Here is a 23,821-nt window from a genome sequence, read left to right on the forward strand (position 1 = left end):
ACATAGAGGTCTATAGAAAGGCTTTTGACTGACTGTGAGCAGACTTGGCAATCAGGACTCTGAATGGGGACCAGATCTGCTCCTTGAAATTCCATTCAGGCCTTGGAGCTGGGCTGCAGCAGATGCTATTACTGACCTTGGTGTTTTCCTTTAGCAGCTTCACAGGCTTCTTAGTTCAGTGTTGCCCTGGAATAAACCTGGAATGGATCCCACGGAGCTGATAAAGTTTCGGCTGAAACAAATGTTAGATCAAGAAATGAGCACTAAATGACTCGTGTAATTCTGCATGACTTCAGTGTCTTTTCAATATGCTTTCAGATTTTAAGATTTTCAGTCCAACATTAATAGAAGAATGTACATAACGATTGGGACCTGTGTTACAGGCAGGTCCCTGGGCTGAGAAGTCTTGCCATGTGCTCTGCCCAGCTCTACAGCAGGACACAAGGATGTGATTTAGCGGTGGCTTGCAACAAATGCAGCAGACAACTTCAAAGCAAGGGTCTTCCCTACTCCAGCTTGGTCTGAATGGCCTGTCAAGAATGTGTAGAATTCATCAGCAATTATTCTTGCATTTACCATATTCCCTGGCTGTCTCATGTATAAATATTGATTTATTTCAGTCAATGTCTGCCATATACATTTTGCCTTCAATATTGTGCACTATGCCAAAAAGATTGTGATATGTATGTTAGGTGCTTCCATTTTCTCATATAAGCTGCCATTTTTCCAATACCAGAATATTCCTGGGACTCTATATAAATGTCTCCTGAATGTAGAAGAATGAGATTTAATATAACTTTCTCACTGATCTAATAGGAGGTTTGTTTGTTTTTAGAGTAAAATCATCACTGTTGCAATTTGTCAGCCAGACAAAGTAACAAGTTTCCAAAGGCTTGGATGGCAAGCATCTCTGTAAAACCTCACTAGGCGAGCTGTAGTAGCACTTCCAGGTGTAGCTACTGCATGATGTGCTCCCAGGTTTGGATATTTGGCCTCAGGATCCCCAGTTATGCTCTGAACTCCCTCTCAGTCCAAAGCTTATAAGCTGAGTTGATGCTTGAGCGACCTCTGCTCATGAGGCTACACGGGATGCAGTTCCATCTGGTGAGCCTTGGCTCAGAGCATGGGTACATTTATGTGTTGCAGCAAGCTGTGAGCCAGCAGGGTGCCTGAAATGAGCATCCGCAGCACCCACCCCCGTGGGCCTTTATGCCCTGTTTGTTTCTGTTTCCAGATAAAATTTCATCAATCTTTTTAATGGAGAAGAAGAGTGTAGGTGTTAATAGCAAAACAGTGCCATGAGCTGCATGCTGGCAATTCTGCTTGACTTGATAGCAGCCTCATGGAATCACCACTGTTGTGGGATTTGTTATTTTTCTTGGACCAACCAGCGAGATGAGGGTTAATCTTACAAGATGTCAGCATGTAGAAATGGCTTATTTCAGATCCATCCGAGAACCAAAATGCACAGAGTAGCTTTGGCTGCAAGGATTCAAAGCCTATTCCTCAAAACCCTTCCTAAAATTTAACCTGAAATCCTGAAATGAATATTTGACCTTTTATCCACAGATTATCTTTCTAAGTATTTCCAATAAAGAAGACTGATTTCTGAATTAGGACTTACTGAAGATTAGCAGCTTGGCATTTGAGCATCAGTGACTTTGAGTGAAGTTTCCCATCCTCTCCCTTAACTAGAAATTAGGTCCCATCACATGGCCCCAGGGCCAGTGCTCTGACAGGCCAAGAGGCAGCATGTGGCAATGTTGGAAGGGCATCAGAGCATTCACGTTCTGCTTGGTCAGGGACTGCAGGTGACTGTGGGAACAGTAAAACTCATTGGAGCAAAAGCTCCTGACTTACCAGAACTCCAGCACTAGTGCCACATGTTCTGGTTGTCTCCAAAGCAGCCAAATGGCTGAACCCAAAAGGCAACACAAAATTACTTGCAATCTCCTCTCTGTAAGTGCTCTGTCTCTAAAGAGAACTTGATTTATTTCTGGAGTGCCTTGAAAAGACCCTTCACCTAACTCTGACCTCAAATCCTTGTGCTCCAGACAGGGTGGAGAGATTGTTCCTTAGGACATCAACACTTATTAATTGTCTTAAAGAGATTACGCAAATCTCTTAAGCAAGTATCAACCTAGATTTTGGATTAAGTGTGGGTGCTAAAATGACCTTGTTGATGAAATCAGCGTGATCTAACCTCACAAATTGGAGAGGGAAGCCTTGGATCTAATTGTGACTCAGTAAGTACGATCACGGTGAGTAGTCAGAATGCTCCGAACCTGTTTTCCTATCTCTAACATCCTTGCAGTGTTCTTTGAGACCCCGTACAATAAAACGTCAGGTCTGGGTCCTTCTGGAACAGACAAAACACTGACGATATCATCAGGGTGATTCACAATGTGCTGTTTCCTTTTACCAATGCTTATTGCTTTCTCCATTTTTGAGCTTTCTGGCTCATGCTGGTGTCAGCATCCCAGCTCCTGCGTTAACCAACATAACACTTTTTGGGGGTGGATTTAGCTTAGTGAATTTGGCAGGGAGCTCAGCACAGGTGTTTGGCATGTTGTGCATGTCAGGGTCCCCCACAGTTGTTCCCTGCCTGCTGCCATGGGGTGACATTCCTGCTGTGCAGCCAATAGCCAGAGTCACTTGTCTTGCCGGTACCTGCAGTTTTCTTTGCACCTCACTTAGGTTTTGGAAGTAATTAACTCTGGAAGGACAGATTGGGGTTTAGGCTGTTACAGACATTTTCAGCAAGGTTTGCATCGAGTGTGTTTGTCCTCGTGTTGTGGCCAGGAGGGAAGTCCAGAAATTGTATCTGCAATGAGTGCTTCACAAAAGGGAGATCATTAAGACAGAACCATAATGCCTCTTCAGGGGCTGTTCTTGCTGTTGTATAACACCAGCAGATTTCCCTGCAAACTCTCTAGTGTACATAGTGGAAACAACTTCAGATGCAGTAAGAATTCATGGACTATTTTCAAAGGAAAAAAAGTTGGAGGCAAAGCCAGCGATGACTGGAGTGCTTAAATCTACTTCCAAATCTCTTTGCTCAAATCCAGTTTAATTTACTCATTTGCTAATCCCAATCTTGTTTTTACAAATATAACTCGTGGAAACATGTTGAACTTCTGCAGCTAGCTGGAGAACTTAGAGCTCCAAAACTCTTGGCTCTGCTTCTCCCTGTGTGTAATGGTGGGTTTGCATTCTGCTCAGATATGTGTTAGATGCACTCCCTGTTCCATTCCTGAACACTGTGCTCCGCTTCACTTTCCTTGTTGTTTGTTATGGCAAAGTTATCCCAGCTCCACTTCACTGGAACAGGTTGCCCAGAAAGGTGGTGGGGTCACCATCCTGGACATGTTCAAGAAGCATAGAGGGATGTGAGGGATCTGGTCAGTGGGACTGGTGGGAGTGTGTTTGTGGTTGGACTTGGTGGTCTTAGTGGTCTTTTCCAGCCTTAATGATTCTATGATTCTTCCACTGAACTTCAAGTATACCTCATGGAGGAACATAGCTTTTCTCAAAGATTTCTTCAAATGCTATTATTAATGAATTAATGTATTTTTAGAAATAATTTTATCACTATCATGTGCTTACATAGAAATAGCAACTCATAATGATGTGACAAAATATCAGGAATAGTGCAGTCTGTGCAGTCAGGGCACTGTGCATTAGATTCTTATTTCTGATCCCTGTTGGGCTCACAGGGACAAAGAGTCCATGAGGACCCCAGGCTGGGAGCACATCTCCAGGTTGCTTTGTGCACTGCAGTGCTGGCTCCCTTCCCTCCACAGCTGCCTCCTTTGCTCCCCTTGGGGCTGTATTTCTATATGCAGGCATACAGAGAAAAGCCTTTTTAATCCGGTGTCTTACAGACTCAAAGTAGGGATACTTTTCATTTTGAATAAAATATGAATATTAAGCTCTTTGGGCAGGGACTTTGTCTTCCAGTGTCTCTACAAAGCACTTAGTACACTGCTGGCATTACAAATGTAAATACTACAAATAACGTAATACAGTTTGGAGCTCAGAGATCTGTTTCATTGGAAAAGGGCCCACAGAGCCTCCCTGCATGCTGTAATAGAAAAGGCTTAGGTATGAAGAAACGCATAGGGTCAAGAACTTTTTTGATTTAAGTTTCCCAGTAACTCAAGAGGGTCTTCCTGGTTTGATCCCAGCAGTAAAACAGAGACACTCTGTCCAGGAGACAAGAAGTTTAGCACAGAGACACTCATTTGAGAAGTGGGTGAGAGCTGTTTAATTCTGCAGAGCAACACTGTGCAATAATTCAAGACAGAAAGCCAGCATGAGTTCCCTAACCAGCTGAAGGCAAACAGGTAGAAAGGACTTAAAAAAAAAAATCCTTGTAGAAAAGAATGTAATATTAAATGAAAAAGTAATTTAACTGAATAATAATGTTCTCATAGCACACAGCAAATCTAATATCAACTCTGCAAATCTAATAGGATCTCTGCAAAAGCAGAGAAGTTCAATCTGAAATGCGCTCTTCTGAGGCTGAGGCTGATGTCCATTAAGTACAATAGAAATATTACTTCAGCTTCAATACCAGCCAGACCAGGCCTCCACTGCATTTGGATTGTCAGTGGCCTTTACTGTCTCTGCAGTATATTCCACTCAGACTCACCGTAGTGATTAAAGCAACTTCTAATTTCCACAATATAGCCACAGTTTGTGCTGCTCTTGAAAGCAGAACGCAGGAGGCACTGCTGTGCTTGCACCAGAGCCTTTTCCTGCATTAAGCAAGACACAGATTGGTACAGAAAAATCACAAGTGGATGGGAGGCAACCATTAGACTTTCCTATATGAGGTGTAATCAATAGACAGAGCCTTCCACCATGATAACAAATAACACAACCTCCAAGGGATCCTCCAGCCAACAGGAGACATAGTGCCCATCTTGCAATGATTGTGCCATTGTATTGCCAGCCGTTGTATTTCTCATTATACTAATGGCCAAATCACTGTGCTTCATCCACTTTACTGTGTATATCACTGGAAATTATCACCTTCATTACCCATAGCTCCTAAAGGCGCCATGCCATAGTGGAATTTAATCCACATGAAAAAGGCTGGCCATGCAACAGTCTTCCACACAAAGCACCTGCTGTGCACCAAGCTATCTCAGTCTATCACTTTTTGCAGGTCCCAGCAACATCTCCCATTTGAGCATTCCATTAACTTTTTCACCCTTTATTTCTTAAAAAAGCCCAGAGGTAATCTTAATCCCCCTTATCTTGCAGCACTATTATCTTACTGTGTTTCTGCTGGCTTCACACAGAGATTTTGTGGAACTGCATTTTCTTATTTAGCCCAAAATAGGCTTAGAGAAAGACAGTGCAAACAGGTCTTTTTTGAGCAAGCTAGAAATAAAAATGAAACTCTTGTTTTGTGCCCAGTTTCAATTCAGTATCAGTTTAAAGGATGTAGGGTTGTTTTGTTGTTGTTGTTTTTTCTCCTGTAGTTTAGGAGAAGGGAGCATTTACTATTTGAGATGGGAGATCTGTTCCAGTCAAATTACTCCTTTTAGATCCCAAGGGATTAGCTGTGTCCGTTGGAGGTGCACATGATGCTTCTTGTCTGCTGGGACCCATAATTAACAAGGCCAGTAGTTATCCCAACCCTGTCAGCTCTGGAAAGAACTTTGACATGACACACAGTGTTGGTTCTCTTCATGAACTGACGGAGTCTATAAAGTAAAAAGGTGTAAGACTGGCAACAGCTAAATAGGACTGTCCATGAAGAAATCCACTTATTTTTAACTGGGGTTGATGTCATTTTATGAAGCATACATTTGTAACTGATGGATGTATTAATAAATTCCATACAGAGACTTTCAAGTTAGAAGCAAGCCTCTCAATCTATTGCTTCAGAAAGAGCAGTCCAAAAGCTATTGATCTGTTTATAGAGATAAGCACCCAACAGATTTATCAGAATCAATGCAAACACTCAGAAAAAGACTCAGTATAAGTAATAATAAATAAGTAAGGACCTAGGAAATAGAAATGTGCAATTTAAAACTAATTGAAATGCTGACCCAAAGAATAGGTGCTTAGGTTCATTTCTGTAAATGCAGTACCAGGAAAGGGAAAGAGGGTGCTAAAAGTAAGTGGATAATTTCAGAGATGACAGACAAGATAAGCAGCATCCACCTCTAAGGAGGAGAGCAGTAGCTAGAAAGCTGTGGAAGCAGAATAAGATTTTTTATTTGGTTTTTCTTACAGAACTTTCAAATGAATCTGTAAAATTAAAGGTCTGAGTACTATTGAAATCAAGTCAAGAGAGAGAACAGCAGCAGCAGCACGAATACCCACATACATCTGTTTGGCAGGTTCAAGCAGTATAGCTTTGCACCCACTTCCTTTTTCCTAAGATCCAGAAAAGTTTTGACACAGATCCTGTTTGTTGATTTGATGAGCCATTTTTCATCTGCCTTGTTGTCTCTGACACTAGGATGCACTAGGATGGCAAGGGATGAGGTAGCACAGCACAATAGGCAGTAGGTTGGGCTGGCCACCACCACTTGTACTTCAAAATTCCCATCAGCCCAGTTCATCAATCTAGGATTTGGACTGATGGCCACCTGATAGGCTTTGGGTCATGCCTATCCCCCACTGTAGTGTGGTGATCTCCCTTGAAAATATTATTATTCAAATTATTCTTTAAGGCCTGATGAAGATCAAGAGCCCCCCTCAGGTGTTGGTGCTGGATGTAGCAGCAGGAAGAGGCCAGCCCCAAACCTGAGCAACTCTCAACACGCTCAGTTTTGTTTCAAGTGTGGCCCAGCCAAAACACACCAAGACAGGATCAGACCAAGAGCTACCCAACCCATTTCGGAGCATTACATCTTACCCTTGAAAGTAAATCTCAGTCATGAGAAGAGCCACACATCATCTGGCTTTAAATATGGAACTGAAACAGCCCAGCATTCAGAGGAGAAAAGTTCATAAGATCTCAGCCTTATTAGTGTACTTAAAATATTAGGAGTTTGCAAAAAAAAAAAATATATATATATATATAATATATAAAAATTTAAAATTTACAATAATTATCATTTAAGTTGGGGATGAAACAGCTCCATTTTAACCTGAGAAGCTATGTCCTCCAGGAGAAGTTCACAAAGTTCTGTCAGCAAGATTTAGCTTTTCACAAAACAATGAAAATAGCCCAACTGCAGTCTCAGTGCAGTAAGACAGACATATATCTTATGTTCTGTTTCTATGAACAGCTGATGTGAATCAGCATTGTTTGCACCTGATTTGGCTCAGCCCAGAAATCAGGTGCCTCCTGTCCCTGTAGGCAGCCTGAGCAAGTAGGGGGTTGGCTTCAGCCTGAACTTCAGAGCTCTCTTGATACAACCATGTAGGTAAGGGCACTGTGCACAAAAGATAAGCATCTACAGAGGTCACAGGACAGTTGTTTTGCTGATATAACTTGGGTGGAAATGCACTGGCTTGCACCAGTCCTGTCAGTAGATGGATCAGCCCCATGTGGTGTTAAGGAAAATAGAGTGGGGATAGAGAAAGAAAGAGCTAGACAAATAGGAAAGGAGAGGAAGATCAGAAAGTGACCTAAGGTTATTAAGCACAAAATTCTAAAGAACAGGACAAAAGTACTTTCACAAAGTAAATTGTGGAGTAGAAGAGCCAGTGCAGGTGACAGTGGGAAATGACTTGGGGCTGAGGTTTAATCAGCTCCAAAACCTGCCTCTAGGAACACAGAGAGGTGCATTGCATCCCACAGGTAAGCCCCAGCACCCTCACAGCTCAGTGCATATCCACCCTTTCCTTCTGTTTCTAACACCCCTCCATAAGAACCCACCAGCAGTTACCAGCAAGGGCCCAGCACTGAATATAGTGGACCTGGACCCTTCTTATCTATAAATACCTGGGAAGGTCACAGGCTGATGTCATTCAGCTCCATGGAAATCCGAAGAGACTTCAGGACCTCTGCTAAAGGAATTCCATGCTGGAGAGATTGGAGCATCGTTGAGCTTCACATGTGGTCCAAAGCACACTGGAGAGAGGGAAAGAAAGGGTAAAATTTTAAGAAATATTTTGATAAATAACAAAAATATTGTCAAAAAGTTAATCAGAAGGCTAGATTTAGGCAGATCTGTTCTCATTTAACCTTCAGCAAGAGATCAGGTCTCAGCCTTTCTATTTTTGGAAACAGCTGATGAATGCAGTGTAACAAGGTATTAATAAACATCTGCCCAGCTCTTAGATTAGTATGGGGAAGAATTAATGGAGGTCTTAGCACGTTCATATTTTCTGATTATGGCAGATGACTTTATTTATAGAAATAATGGGAGGAATGGAAATCGTCACTGACACCCTGTCAATATGCTTAATGAAATCCAATCGTTTAATTGCATTACGCTTGGCTGAGGAGTCATATCAATAAAAGGCCCTTCTTAGAGCAGTTCAATGGTCAGTATGTACTTCATGTAAGAAAGCTATGAAGATTAATATTTTTTCAGTGAACCATTGGGAAGAAAGTCCTGCCTGCCATACCCATTCCCAAGCCTCTGACCCTGAGAGGGATGTGGCTGTTGTCCCCACTGGGGCAAAGCATTCTGCCAGGCAAAGTGAAGTCCTCTGCCCCTCATGTAGCTTTTTAGCTTTCATATTTTTCCATCACCCTTCTAGAGAGCCCTTGCTTTTAGTGCTTGAAACACCCAAAATAATAAATTACACCCAGGCTGAAACCGGTGCTATATTTCAGTGTTCACCACCAATGGCTAAACCAACTCATGCCTCAGCTCCTCCTTGTGCCATTCCCTCCTGTCTGCTTTGGTGAAGTATTACCAGTGCTTCTGTGGGAACAATATCACGCCATTCCACTGAGATAAATAAAGCATAATTTGAGGGCTTGATATGTTTATGCTTCCTCAGAGAAGAGGAAAGGCCTATAAAACTCCCTTTGAAGGAGTCATGGCTGTTCGGATCGTTTGCAGCTTGTTAGGTAAAGCCCGAAGCCAGTTTTTATCAGCAGGTGCCAGCGCCAGTGGAGAGCTGCTGGGGTTTAAGCAGGCTTTGGACGCACTGTGGCTGTTTCTAAGTTCTAAAATACATTTCATAATGCTCAGTTCAGACAAGCAGCTGGGGAAGTTTAGGTCTTTTCTCCCAGAAGTATGGGGGAAAAAAATACAGCTACAATTATGGTGACAGATGGTTTGTTACACGCAGCAGGGCACTGCTAGTAATTTTGCTCCTTGCACACTGGAGGAGATCAGGACTCATGCTGAAAAGTCAAGAAAGCCCTGTGGTTCTGTCCTGTTCTTCCAGAAAAAAAAAAAAACCCAAAACAATTCCTAACCCAATCCAGTCTTCCAAAGCTATAGGTCTGAATTAATGAAAGCAGAGCAAGAAAATGTTACTGTTTCTATTAATTAGAGACAGGTTTGTGCAATAAAGAGAATTCATATCCCTACTGTGCCATGTAAGTACCTATAATTCAGCTGCTCCATTCTCAATTGCAGCATGTTCTTCACATTGTTTTACAAATTAGCAAACCTGAAATCAGCAGCCACATGTAGTATGATGACATTTAATTTAACTATGGGGACTCTGAAATCCACAGGCGGTCTTCCAGTGCTGCTTTTCACCTTGATTGTATTACAACACCCAAATTAACTATTCCTAGATCAGCTCTGTGTTTTTCATGGAAGTGGCAGTGCAGATGCCACAGGAAATACTCTGATATTTATTGCAATTGCTGTTACTGCTGGGGCAATGTTTGGAATGATGCTCTTTGGGAGGTGACCAAGGACAGGGCAGTCCTGGAGCCAGCCTGACCTTCCAGCTCAGTTGACTGCTTTACATTTACTGCAAATGATGTGGAGTGAGAACAGTTAGGAAAAATTTATTCTCCAAAAGAGTGCTCAGGCACTAAACAGGCTGCCCAGGGAGGAGGTGGAAACACCATCCCTGGAGGTGTTCAAGAACCATGGAGATGTGGTACATAGGAGCATGGTTAATGGGCAGTATGTGTTGTAGGTGGATGGTTGGACTAGACAGTGTTAGTGGTCTCTTCCAACCTTAGTGATTCTAACATGCACATAGATATCATTGCTCAGTGGCCAGTGCTCAGTGCTTGCATACCTCAGGGAATTAATTCTGAGCATCAAAACCTGCAGAACCAGAACCAGGTGTATTCCTTCATCTTAACACTGGTGGTGTATCCTATGGTAGGGCTGATGGTAGCAGTGGTTTGGATGAGCATTTCTGCCACACTCTGTTGATCTTCATAGCAGGGCTAGCCTGGAACCAGAAAACTCTAGAAGGAGCTGGCTACCAAAAACACATTGCTGCAGCAGCAGTGAGTGAAGTGAGAGCTTTGAATGCTATGGTGAAGAAAAACATTCCTTGAGGTATAAATGGAAGATGGAAAGGTTCTGGGCAATGATCTCTCCAATTCTGTTCCAGCTTTCTAAACTCCAGATTAAATAGATACTGCTTTTCTCTGCACCCAAGGGAGATGAACTGAATTGCCAGTTCCCACTTGGCAAATGGGTCTGATAGCAAAGCTCCTGCTGTGAGCTCTGAACCTCCCACCAGCAGACAGATCTCACTGTGGAGCACTATGGCAGCCAAAGTACTCAAGCGGCCGTGCTTTCCTACAGCTGTGAAGTGTCGATGGCAGATCATTTTTGATGGTAACATGTTCTCATAGCACATGGCTCCACCAGGATATTAATATATATATATATATATATAATTAAAAAATCTTACCTTATATACAGAGCGAAAGATTGATTTTCCTTGTCTTAATACATCTACCATTTATAGAGCTGCTGCTGTTACCTTTTAAGCAGATATTTGAGCAGAAGGGTGATAAAATGCTCAACTTTGAACATTTGACTTGAATTTCCATTGTGGCAAAAGGTAGAAATACAAACACTCCAAAGGAATCGCAAACTTACTACAGGACAAAATGTTCTACATCAATTTTTGAATCCTTACAGACACTGAGAATCTCTTTTTTGGCTTATATGAAGGTCAACACTGAGTTTTTGAGCATTCTTTCAGCAAGGATTCTATTTAGATTCTAGAACCGCCTTCCAGTTTAAGGAGTTATTCCACAAAAACTTCCAGTGTTAGTCCAGCTGGGGATTGGACCAAGGTTGTGGTCCCAGAAGAGTAAAACAAATTGAAGAAATGTGTTTGCTCTGGTGCTGACAAGTTCTGTGCCATTGCCCTGCTCCTTGATTCCTTCTGCATTCAGCTCCTGATCTCACTGATGTAAATAGGAGCAGAATCAGGTACCCAGTCTCTTCTGAAGTACATACCAAGGAGCACTGAACTGATAGACTTCATTAAACTTTTACACCAGCTTTCAAAAAATAAAAACACTGAAATGGGAAATTCACAACAGTACTTCCAATGTAAGAGAGAGGAGCAGTTGGGAGTGAGAGTTACATCTTATGAAGTAAAACTGCAGTCCACATTACAACAGCCTCTGAAGACGTTTGCTGTAATTGGATTACTACTATCAAATTAATACAGGAGAAAAGCCCTCTGAACACATTAGGAGGGAGATGATCAGCTTTTATTTACTTCCTATGCTGTGTTACAGTGAGGCACACCAGTGTTGCAGCAGGGCCAGCTGCAGGGTGCTAGCTGATGGCTTAGTGACCTTTCCCACAGGTATCTTTGCTTAAACTGACCTACATAGTTTGAGGAATTCAAATACTAGCTTTTAGAAACAAGCAGAATCTGTAGAGAACCCTGTACTACTGTGATGTAAAATACAGCTTTTCTTCATTTTGATTTGAATGCAATCCATTTGATTACTGAGCCTCAGGGATTCTTAGGAGAGACAAAGGCAGGAAATTTAAGAAAATCTTCAAAAAGGGTGAAAATTAAGAGGCAATTTTGAAGTTTCCTTAGAAAGTAGGGAAAACAGATATATTCCGCACATCTTGGTTCACAGCATCTGTTTTCTTCAGCAGGGGCTCAGCAGAGACATTCAGGTGTTTGGGAGAAGCTGGGTGAGACCTGGCCGAGCGATGGAGGCCCCACAGAAGAAAACTGGGGGTGGCACTCTGGGTAGGCCTCTAGCATGCCTTGGATGCACGCTTAACAGCTATTGAAAAGGGAAACATTCCCCATGCCCTAAGGGAAACGAAGCACAGAAGCCCCATTATTGCTGACAGAAGTTTTGCCTCTAATTCCCCATCTGCTCTTCTGAATGTTAACCTACAGTGTTGGCACATAAGCTTAAATGACAGAGAGATTCCAAATAGAAAGCAACAAATATTAGTCAGCCAGGCTGGTGGTGTCTGTAGAAATGTGATGTGAGCACTCATGTTTCAAGGGAGTGAAATGGTAGAAGGGATAACATTGTGTTAGACTGGTTGAGGGGAGATATTATCACTATAGATGGAAGTAATGAGTAAAAATCAGATTTATTAATTTTTTTTTTTATCTTTAATCCTTAAGGAATTCTGCACAGCTCCTCCTTTTTGTTGTGTTCAGCAGCTATGTAAAATAGCAAACAAGGCAAGAAATTTTAGAAAAGAGTAATAATGTGATGCATAGTGTTAACAGGCTGGTTTTGGAAATACCATTTATCTTGGTTAAATAAAAGCTTAGCTCAAGTACTAAACCAAGTAATCATGATTAGGGAGAGAAAAAGACATTCACCTCCTTAGAAACTCAATACTCTCCAACATTAATAGCACTGCAGTGACATTGCTCGAAGCTGGACGCTTGCTGTAATTAATATAGATTATTGCCATATGAGGAATGGAAGCATCTGTGCCTGTTCTTGCCATTGTTTTCACTTCTAGACCAAAATACATTGGGCTTTTGTTTTGGGGACGTGGCCCTTGCACTGTTCAGAGCACTGCTGGCCTCGGAGGACTGCAGAGATTTTGTTCTCTTTGTTGTTTCAAAACTGCATAGAGGGCATAGGCAGATTGTTTCCTCTTATAGAGACTTTGCTTTTGTTCTTTCTCATCATCTCCTTTTTTCCTGACTCTCATGAAAAATTGGTTTTATGCTAAAAAGTATATTACAAGAACACATCTATACAGAGATTCATAAGCTCTCAACCTATTGGTGTTTTAAGGAGGCTACGTCTGCATTTGTACCATCCAGCGTATCATGCTCTGAACTCACCCACAAAGCAGGTTCTTACAGTGATTTTTACCCAACAGACCGCAAGCACTGTACCAAACACAGCTCATCAGCCTCATCTCAGTAGTCATTTGACTCACTTCACTCCACCAGATTTCCTGTCCACTTCATTCCACTACTTCAGTAGATTTCATACTTTTGTGGAATACATAGACATTCCTACTCTCTCTTTTGTGGGCACATTGTTGTTTCCTTACATGTTACATCCCTTGTCTTTCTAATCTTCCACCTTATTGTTCCCCACTTCATTTCTAATTTTCTCTCAGTCTTTTTCCCAGCCTGGATTTGGTTTGTGAAAATGAATCCATCAGAAATGCTGCCCTCTTCCTATTCCGGAAATTGTTCTCTGGGTCATGCACCTTTCCTGTAAAAATTAGGATTTTGCAATGTTTTTTCCACTTAGACAGGTGGTTTCTGTCTCTATCAAGGGACTTGGAGACCCCCACCAGCGGGCAAAGCAAACAAAAAAGAAGCAGTCCATGGAGATGAAGCCGTAATGCCCGTGACTTAGGCTCCAAAGCCCATAGGCAGCTTCCTCTATAGAACTGCATTTAAAAAAAATAAAGACACATAAAGTGGAAAATATATGAAATTAATGCATGAAAAAATATTTCCAGTATTCTTCTATGGTGTTTGCACACAAAATTCTATTTGGTGAAGCTGATTGCAACAGCTGATTGTAGTCAAGTAACGAATGGCTATGGGTAGTGAGGTATGTGTTCTGAAAAGATGAGAAATAACACAGAGTACTTATCCTGCAAAATTTACCCTTTTGTACTAAGAAAGTCAGGAAAGATGCTTGTGAGATCAGAACTGGGCTTTTGGCTTTGCCATAGAGATGCTTACTTCACAGCTCCATGCCTCAGTTGTGTCTGTATCACGGAATTATTAAATCTGCCTTTCCCCATCGAGGCCATTCCTTAGTTGTACAAACAGTCTCCTTGCTCTGTACCTCAGTTTTGCACCTGCACTTTTGCAGTAATGCAAACACCGCTGAGTAATGGCCTTTAGCAAGACATGACGTGTGAAACCTCAGTTATTCTCTGGATTTGTCTACCCGTTATAGCAGCGAGCACGTTCAGCCAGCTGCAGACTGCCAGACTCTCATAAAAATTAACAAGCTATTCAATGCAGACCACTGTATTTTGCCACAGAAAATAAAGTCAAACAACAGCTAACATAGGGGAGGGAAGGGGGAGAAAGGAGAACAGTGAAGGCAGACCAAAGACAGCATACGACTTGTATTTATTTTTTAATCCGATCGCTTTTAGTGCTTGTGATGCGCGCTGTAACTAAAGGAATCTAACTGAATTAGAATTTCAATATGTCCCGAGCAGATTGGAGCCATTTCCATTCATGAGCAGCACGTCCCAGCTGTAATTGCCTGCTTGCTTATCCACACAGCTCTTTACAGCTAATCCAAATGTGGACTCAAAAATAAATAGTGCCAGAGCATTCAGCTCCCGCTGGGCCGTTCTTTCAGCGTTGCCTCTGCCTTGGCTTTGTTCTGACTGGTGCTCTCGATGGCACAGGGTCGGACTCAAAGGAGTTAAAAACGATTGAGCCACTCAAGGATTTAGATGGGAGAAAAGCCACTCTTGCCCTATCTGCTCCAGCTGCTTCTGCTTTTCCTTGGGGTGCTGCCTCATGGTTATTCATCTCTCCCTGCCTTCACCCCTCTGCAAACCACAGAACTCTCCAACCCACTCCTCCTTTGTGGCAGCTGGTGCCCTCACTGTCACCCCCTCTTTGTGTTCCCACATAGGGAGGGTTTTAACAGGGTTTTAGTGCCGCTTTCCTCAAATGAAACATCTCTTCAGGGATGTTTAAAAACCATGCACTTCTCAGATCAGATTTTTTTCTGGAAGAGTGTGACACTGAGGCATAGCTGCACAGAGCTGGAGGAGACGTCCGTGCTGATGGGACCTGCCATTGCCTCTGCTCTCCAACATGGGGTTTGTGACCCAGCACTTGACCTTGCTGCACACCCTCCCAAAGCCAGCCCATGTTACAGGTGATCTCTGAACCCCAGGAACAGCAGAGATGATACAGTACTCGTCCAACGTGTCGCTTCCTACGCAGATTCAAATTAATCTACAACTGACAAAGCACAAAAAGCTAAAAATGTCTGCAGAGTCTTGACAGGCAAAGGGGACAATTATCCCCAGCAACTGCAATGTGCCAAGAAAGGCATTGCCTCGTGCTTAGATTACAAACCCAGCAGCACCAAAACATGGGAGTAGTGGGGCTGGTTTTTCACTCTGCCAGCTGAAGGTGGCATGGTGGTGTTGTCCTCTGCCAGGTAGAGCAGGAGGACTGGCACATTGGGTGAATGAGGGAGCTGAGCCACAATCTCAGAGCTCTTGGAGGTGGCCCAGAAGGTCACCAAAGAAGAGAGGATGCGACTCTCTTATTTGCAGTAACAAGCAGCAGATCCCTCTCTTGTGGCTGACCTGTGTATGCAAGAATTTCTTCAAAAAGTCATTTTGATCAGCTAAGTCAGAATTCACTGCACTGGGATGAGAGAAACAAGTTATCATGGAGATAGAAATGGACAGGAAGAGACTTTGGGGAAAAAGAATGAAGAGAAGTATAGACTATGAAGTCTGCATCTGTGCTGTGTGGACTACCTAGACTCATAACAGGCAGATAGCTCTTGGAGCCAGGTGGGAAAGAAGCTGAGGGCTTAAAGGAATAATTGAATAATAAGGCTTGAGGTTTTTTCCACAAAACATAAAATCAGTACTGGAGAAAAAAAGATCATGGCATGCAAATCTGGATGATTTAGAGGCTACCTTGGAATATTTAATTTTGAAGTGAGTACATACTGGATGTCATCATGTAGTGAAGAAGTATGACTCAAATTTTCTGAACATCCCTTTGACTAATGTGTAATACTGGGCAGAGGGATTTAATAATTATAAGGGATGACCTGAAGTTAAAAGGAGTTTGGCTTTGAAAACAAAACCATAAGCCCCTGTATTCTGCACATAGCTAAGTTACACCCCATGTGATGGCTTCAGTCGTATCTAGCAGTCTCATCTTTCTCCTTGGGACATGGAGCATCTTAGCCATGTTTGTGCCAGTGGAGTACAGTGAGATCAGTCCCAGGCATGACCCTCCTTTAACTCAAAAACCAAGTGGGATGTTCAGCCTCAGCTCAAGGGATATTTAGGAGAAAGGCCAGAAATAGAGGTGAAATCATTAATGCAGCATCATTAGCGATCAGTCTTCCTGAACTCATTAGTACGTTAACGCCAGCTCCCCATTGTCCAGTTTTCCCTTGCTGTAATGAGGAACCCCAAATTCAAGGTCGTTTGCTGGCTGGATTAGTCACTGAGTGCAGCCGGAGCTCCTGGGATACTCCAACAAGAACAGTTATTTATGTCATTCTGTCCCACACCGTGCTCATTAGCTCACAGTACAGCAAGGTCTGGTCACGAGGCAGAAATACACCGTTTGATATCGCTGTTGCTGCTTCACGATTTAGTGTTGCTGCTGGCAGGGCGTTAAATGTTCCCTAAGTGGTAACTGTCTTCCACTAATGTGAATGCATTTCTTTTATAAGTTAACTTATTGCTTTTCCTCTTAGTCCATGCTGGCTGTTCTTCTGCTCTGGCCACAGACAGGTGGAATTCAGGCAAGCAAGCACTGGGCTCAGATGGAGCCCCGCAGGGAAAAGAAGTATTTTGAGGAAACATTGCCCCATGAATAGTGTCACAACATGGGAATTGCCAGTTTGGTGCTGATCTGATCCATTTTAACCACCCCACTGGATTTTTCCTCAACCTCTCCCTGGTGCAACCCTACTTCCATCTACCCCTTCATGTTGCAATGGGCCATACAGGGGAGCTGGATGTTTCAGGTTCTGTTTTTGTTCTGATTCTGGCTCTTAGATTATTTCCATACCAGGACTAGCAAACTCCCCAGGGTCATCTCTGGATGCAGACAGGAGAACCTCAGCTTAGCAGTTAACTGCATAGCTGTGAGTAGGAAACAGCAGATGTTGCACCGTAGAGCTAACCTCTGCCTAAAGGAGATACAAATTTAGTGACTTCCATCTGACTTCTGGAGTAGCTTCCATGATGTCATCAGAGTTAGGATTTTACACAAGATTAAGTGTGCAATTGTGTGTTAAACAGTGACCGTTAGCTTGGATTGCCCAGCTAATGAAGCAGGCAGCATTAATGCCATCACATATGGTCTGCTTCTAGGCACCGGCGCCATGAGATACTCTGAAATCCCTCTGATGTTAGAGGAGAAAGGACACCTCTCTTCCTCTCTGGCATCACCCCAGTGGGGCAGCCCCTCACTGCCCAGCCATCACCCTCTGGTTCTCATGTGATGTGTTCTGGAGCTTGTGGGTCTATTCCTTGCCCAGGAAGCTCTGCCGACTCAAGCAGGCAGTAGAAGCTGCTGATCACTTCTAACAAGTGCCCGGAGTTTTCCTAATTAGGAACAGACTCTCTGATAGCATTTACTGCCATCTCTGGGAGCAATCAGGACATAGTAGCCCAGCCAGCCAGGCTTTCCATCCTGTACCCTTGAGGCAGCAGTGGTAAATACAAACGTAATTTTATTTTCCAGCACTAAGGAGCCCGGGGGCTGAGCCTGGCAGAGGTCTCAGTCCAGCACCCCTCATGGCCTCCAGGGCCTCAGGTAGCTGCTCTGCACTCTCCTGAATTGCTCAGTGCAGAAATACCAGAGTAGGGTTAGACCCAAGGTCTTACAACACAAATTTATGTCTGCGATCACTATAAAAACACTTCTTAGCTGCTGGCTGATAGATGCTATTTCACCTTCTAAACTACAGTTATTACAGGAAGGAAGGACTTCTTATTGTTGATTTCCCAGTACTTACCTACTGTGGTTGTAAGAAAGAAAAGAGGTTTTACTGGCACACAGACCTGCAGCGATGACCATGTACATGAGGAAAAGACCAGAGAAGAGACCATTTCCATTGTCTCCCTTCTTTGGAGCCACTTTCTTGTCCAATTTACTGTGCATGAACGCAGCACAAAGCCATGCCAGATAGTACTCAGCTATGTCACCCAGCAGCCCATCTGCGTACACATGGATTTTGGCTCCCAGCCATGCCTGTCTTTCCCTGCAGCCATCTCAGCTGGATTTCAGTATTCTCCCAGGTTCATCACTATGCAAATATTGAAATTAGCGTGTTTACGTAGATAGTGACGTAACAGACTTTTCCAGGAAAGGAGCACTGAGGTGTTCAAGTGCATTCTCTGATGGCAGCATCAGCAACTGGATGTATTTTTCAATGAGTTCCAGTGCATGAACTCCTGCATTAAAGCGTTCAATATCCCGCATATTTCATTTTTTTCTTAAACTTTTCTCAGAAAGACCTGAAAGCACAAAGTGCTAAGCAAAGAAGTAATGTGAAATACAGTGAATCTGTATGGCCCAATTTCCAGATATGGAGATTATAGACAACTTCACTGCACTCAGGAGCAGATTTGGAGAAAGTTGTGAGGGGAGTGGAAGCCCCACCAGCAATATCCATATCATTTATTCTTAAAGCCTGGCAATGAAACTGCAATCTGTAAGGATAGTTATTAATATTCAATTAATCCAGGGTATCCACAATCTTCTAGGACTACATATAGCAAATACACCTTAAATCAGGGCAGTTCTGCAGGTCCAGACAAAAGAGAAATACTTCCTGAGGTCCATTCAGTGCTGTGTTTCACATTCATGAGATCTAATTGCAGTAAAGGGTTGAAGCTAAAATGAAATCCCTGAGACTGGAGAAGGCACCACCTGTCTCACGCGCCTGTGAAACACAGAAGCCCCAGGCAGGAGCTGCTTCTGTGGGATTTTAGAGAAATCTCTTGAAAAGTGATATTGGAAGAAAAATCCCTGAAGCCCAGGCTGAAATATCAAGCAAACCATACTTCATTAGCTTCAGAGAAAGCTCTACCCGATCTGGCCAAATGGTTTTGGGACAGAAATTTTTCTGTGGGAAAAGACATCTTTGTCACATCAGATACAATTCCATAAAACACTGCATTTATGTCTCATACTTCTGCCTCATTCAGACACCTTTCCTGAAAACCTCATCTCACTGAGGGCCATTGTGTAGCCAATAAATTGCAATAAGCATGCATTTGCTTAAACAACAGCCACTTTCTCCCAACAAAATTCTGCCATAACATTGGATGCAGCTATTACCTTTTCTTAAATTGCCAATGATTTCTTGTTGATGATGCAAAGCCTGCACACTGTGGAACATATTTTACCAGGGGGGCACACAAAATGTATCCTTCATTCCCTCTGCCAATTTGTCATTCTCATTACTTTACATCTCAGCTCAAGTTTATCAAATAATCCCTCCTGAGCACAGCCATGGCAGATCTGGGTGTAACTTGGTCTGCTGCACTGGGTGGGCAGTGACAAAAATTATCACTCTTCCCTAGGTCCTTCCATCGCCCCACTGCAGCAAGCAAAGCCAACACTGGGCAACCCTCTAAAATGTTTATTTGGACCAGTGGCCGGAGCTCTACATCTTACAGACACGATGAGAAAAGGTAAATAGCATCAATAGTGATTGTCTCTGATGGGTTTGGAATCTCTAGGACCACGACCTGTCACTGCTCTATAACAGTGGCACTGGGGGAGGGAGGAGGGATACAAAGCCCCTTGCCCTTTGCTCCCCCCAGCTGCTTTCTGAAGGCTGCTCTGAAGTTACCACAGCACACAGCACACTTACCCCCAGTACAGATTTGCAGCCACGGCTCCAAGCCCTTCACAGGTGTTCTGCTCCCTGCCCACAGCACACACACGCCCTGCTCCAGGCACAGCTCACAGCCTCCTCTTTTCCAGCCACCTCTACCTCTCCTCCACCCACCTATACCTTTTACACGTCTACGTGGTGCATCCAGCTGCCAGAGATGCTTCCTGTTTCTATGCATGCACACATGGAAACCACATGTGCATGACACTGCACAACAGCTGGGTGATGGCAAACAGCTGGAAAAGTGGCTGGCTTCTGGTCCAGCCCAGTTCAGCAGTACTGCTACAGGAAATAGGCTGATGACAGGGGAATACTGAGTCTCACACAGGCAGGGAATTACACAGAAGAGAAGGAAAGGGAAGGAGAGCTTTTTACAAAGGCAGCACTCAGTTGGGAATGAGAGAAGTTAAATATCATTGCTGAGAGAACAATTGTAAGTAATGCTCAGGTTCATCCTTCCAAAATCTCTTTGCTTTGTAGTGAGATTTGCTGGGCAGCTCATCTTGTCACCACCAAACACATTTCCCCTTCCTTTCTTTCCCCCTTCTCCCTTGCCTCCTCTCCTTCAGCTCTCCTTGCAGTCACTATTTAAACTGCAATCACAAAACGTCAGACTCAAGTGAAACAAAACCAGAGGTCAGTGCAGCTCCAGTGCCAATTAGCAAAACACACTCGTTAGTTATTCTAATGAGACATTACTGGCATCTGCCTAGGAAAATGGGTTTTGAGTCCAGATACTAGAGCTGCCCGTGGGATGTTGGGTTTCTTTGGAGGACTGGCTAATTCACTGAACTCTGCTGCAAATGCCACAAGGGTGCTCAGCTCTTTGGATAATCCAATCCCAAATAGATATTTTGAGGACCTGAGCTTGGCAGCAGGTTTCCATGGACATTCAGTTGGAGCTGGACATCTAACTGCCTCCTGTACTTCTGCAAGCCTCTTCTGTGATTGAGTTTTCCCCAGGCTTTTGTTCCTCTACCCCTATGCACCAGCCGTGGCAATTCCAGATACCTTTTCAAGCCATCAGAAGGGATTGAAGGAAGAGAAAATGAGAACAGGAGAGTGCTGACTGCAGCCTCAGGACTGCAGAAGAGAGGTGTGAACACGGAACAAGTGCTCACGATGGGAGGAACTCACCTGTTGCTGTCTGATGGCAGTTTTAGCACGGATAAGGTCACTGGCAGCAGCACCATGTCATACAGTCAGTACATTTCAGACAGATAACATCCCCTAAATGACCCTTTCCTAGGAATCCTGTGCTCATTAAGCTTCAGACTGAAAGGCTGTCAGCTGGAGCAGCAAACTTATGCCAGCAAACAACAGCCTGCTGCAGCAGTGGGTCACTTGCAGGGGGATAATTGCCTCCTCCAGGAAAGGGAGTGTCTCTTGGGCATCTGCTTTGGTAGGACCAAGGCCAAGAAGTGCATTCATTGCTATGTTTGAGAAATCTGCTGCTCCCCAACTGCCACTTCTTAAGCTTTGGAAACCTAGCCAAGACCTCATTACTTCTCAGCTGTTCATTATTTTTTCCAGAATGCTATAAGCTTGGAAAACCAAAGCACAATTCAGTTTGGCCTCTTTTGGAGGTGACAAGGTAGGGAATTGAGTGAAGTCCATTCTTAGTGATAGGAACCGCCACAGAGGTTCATGTACAAGTTCTAGGGACATATTCTGTTGCAATACTTCAGATAATAATAATTGATGCAACAAAGCATTCCCAGTAAGGAATAATGTAAATAAATTGGATTCTGAGTAGAAAAGCCCCTGAGCACTAGAAATTCTGTGGTTAATATATGAGAGGTTTTTGACCTTTTTCTTCAAGGACTTCCACTATCAGTAGATATCAGAAGTATGACTTCTGCATAATAACTGTGATATCAGAGAAGAAAACGTTGGTTCAAAGTCACTCTGAATATTCCCAGCAGACAGGAATCTCAACAGCCCTGCAGCCCACAGAGCAGGTGGGAAGCAAGTGACAAGCCTTGTCCTTCTCATTAGCTACTACTAAAATATCTGTCCCCAATGATGGCAGAGAAAAGTCTTGGCTGCAGCAAATGTGAGCAGTTCTGCAGAAGGTATGGAACTTCTTTATGAAGGTGATTAGGCACTGTATTTCTCCTTGGCTGCAGCATTCAGGCTGACTAACATAACACACACCCTCCTCTCCCTTCATCTGATGGCCTCATAAAGAGCTGCTGACCACCCTGCAGTGGGATCCCCACTCTGCTGCCACATCCACAGAGGGACTGCTCTGTTCTGTCCCCCACAGCCAAGGTTTCCTCTCTGGCAGCTGAACCAGGGGAGAGTAGCCAGCCCATATCCTGTGAACAATTTGGCAAAGGGAACAGGATAAGGGGAGCTTGAAAATGATAATGAGAGCAAAGACCTTTTGTCCTTGGAGGTTTGCTTTCTATTAAATGTTTTTACAGGAGGTGGAGAGACTTTGTGTTTTGACAGCTGTGACGTCTTTAAAAACAAAATACACCCACTTCCACACCACTATCATATTTGGGGAGTTGCCACAGGTAATCACAATTATTAGATAGAGTTTGTGAGATAAGCAGTGAGCTGTGTGCTGGCAGCCATGGGGTGCAGCATCAGCCAGCTTAGCACAGCACCCCTCCAGCTCTCCCAGTCCAAAAGTTCATATGTACCAAAAATTCAAACATTCTCAAAACACATTCCACACAGCTGCAAACTCACAGGCAGGGTAACACAGCTGCTAAGGTGATGCTCAGGCTGCCCTGCTGCAGCAAAATATTCTACTTGCCCTTTAGTCCATCTTTTTCTAACTCACACTCTTGGCTCAAGGCCACATAGGAAGTATTTGCAACCATTCTCAATTAGCTATCTGTTTTTAAATTGTCCATTTGTATCCCTTTTATGTCCTAGCTGCTCCAGTGACACTGGTGAGCGACGGCTCTGTGTTTTATGTCTACAAGCTGACATAAGTTATGCTGTGTGATGGGGTAATGTTCTGGAACTGCACGACAATTTCTGCCTTCCTGCCTGCTTCCATTTGAAAGCAATGCAAATTGTAATAGCAGCTCTCAGAGTTAAACACAGATTGACAAATAATCATAAAAAAGTAGCATCAGATTATTACTCTACGTCACTTGTTTGAAGGCAATGGCATCCACCACTTCACAATACATTTTTCTCCCCAGCACCAAGGAAAATTTTGACAGGCAGAATTACCATTTCATTCCCAACTAGAAAAACACTGACAAGCTTCAAAGGATGGTTTGGAAGAGAAACCACAGACAGCCAAAGGAGTAAATTACAGAAGGATGAAGAAACCTCAAGAGGTCTTAGTTATGGAGCATTGATGGCAGTAGCATCTAAGCACAATTTTTACTGTAAAACCCCACACCACCTGTGCTTTGCTTGACTATGACTTATCACCTAAACACAAGTTCAATTCCACTTTTAAGGAGTTTGTAATTAAGAATTTTTTTTTCTTGTTTTTACTGTGCTTATGTATGATTTTCCATCTGTCTCTACTGTGTTCCTTGTCCCTTTTGGTGGATGTAAGTGATACGGTTGGTCTTTCGTCACACAGTGCTTTTTTCCAAGGCTGAGTGAAAGTTGGTGGTTCAGCTTAAAGAAGTGGAGGGTTTGCAGTGATGTTGATGTTGCTCACCTGCCATTTTGCAGACAGTAGAAGAGGAACCTCTTCCACGTGTACTACCATGTCCAAGTTATGGTGGTGCCAGGGCTCAGAGGTGTGCGGTTCTCATGCTTCGGGTGCTGCCTGGATGATTCTAAAGAACCGTAACAGAAAACACAGGAGATTTTGACCAGCCTCAGGTCTGTAAGTACATTTTAAACCCACAAAGTTTGAGTGTGTTTGAAATGTACTCAAATATTTTCTTCTTCACCATTGTGTCCTCATGA

The 23,821-nt window shown here is 43.3% G+C and overlaps 1 protein-coding gene across 6 annotated transcripts in view; it reads left to right on the forward strand.

Annotated features, from left to right (window-relative positions):
* LOC116243396 (calcium-activated potassium channel subunit beta-2) overlaps positions 1 to 23,821 on the forward strand; it is a 114,951-nt gene that overhangs the window by 82,291 nt on the left and 8,839 nt on the right. For 5 of the 6 annotated variants that reach the window (XM_090147743.1, XM_090147744.1, XM_090147745.1 and 2 more), the window contains exon 2: positions 19,608 to 19,718. The exons of the other annotated variant lie outside the window; for it this stretch is intronic. In XM_090147743.1, coding sequence (XP_090003869.1) covers positions 19,608 to 19,718 — 111 coding nt within the window. The remainder of the gene's footprint in view (positions 1 to 19,607; positions 19,719 to 23,821) is intronic. 6 annotated transcript variants of the gene reach the window in all.

This window comes from Phasianus colchicus, chromosome 10 (genome assembly GCF_987193195.1).
Source record: "Phasianus colchicus chromosome 10, bPhaCol1.hap1.1, whole genome shotgun sequence".
Classification (NCBI taxonomy): domain Eukaryota; kingdom Metazoa; phylum Chordata; class Aves; order Galliformes; family Phasianidae; genus Phasianus; species Phasianus colchicus.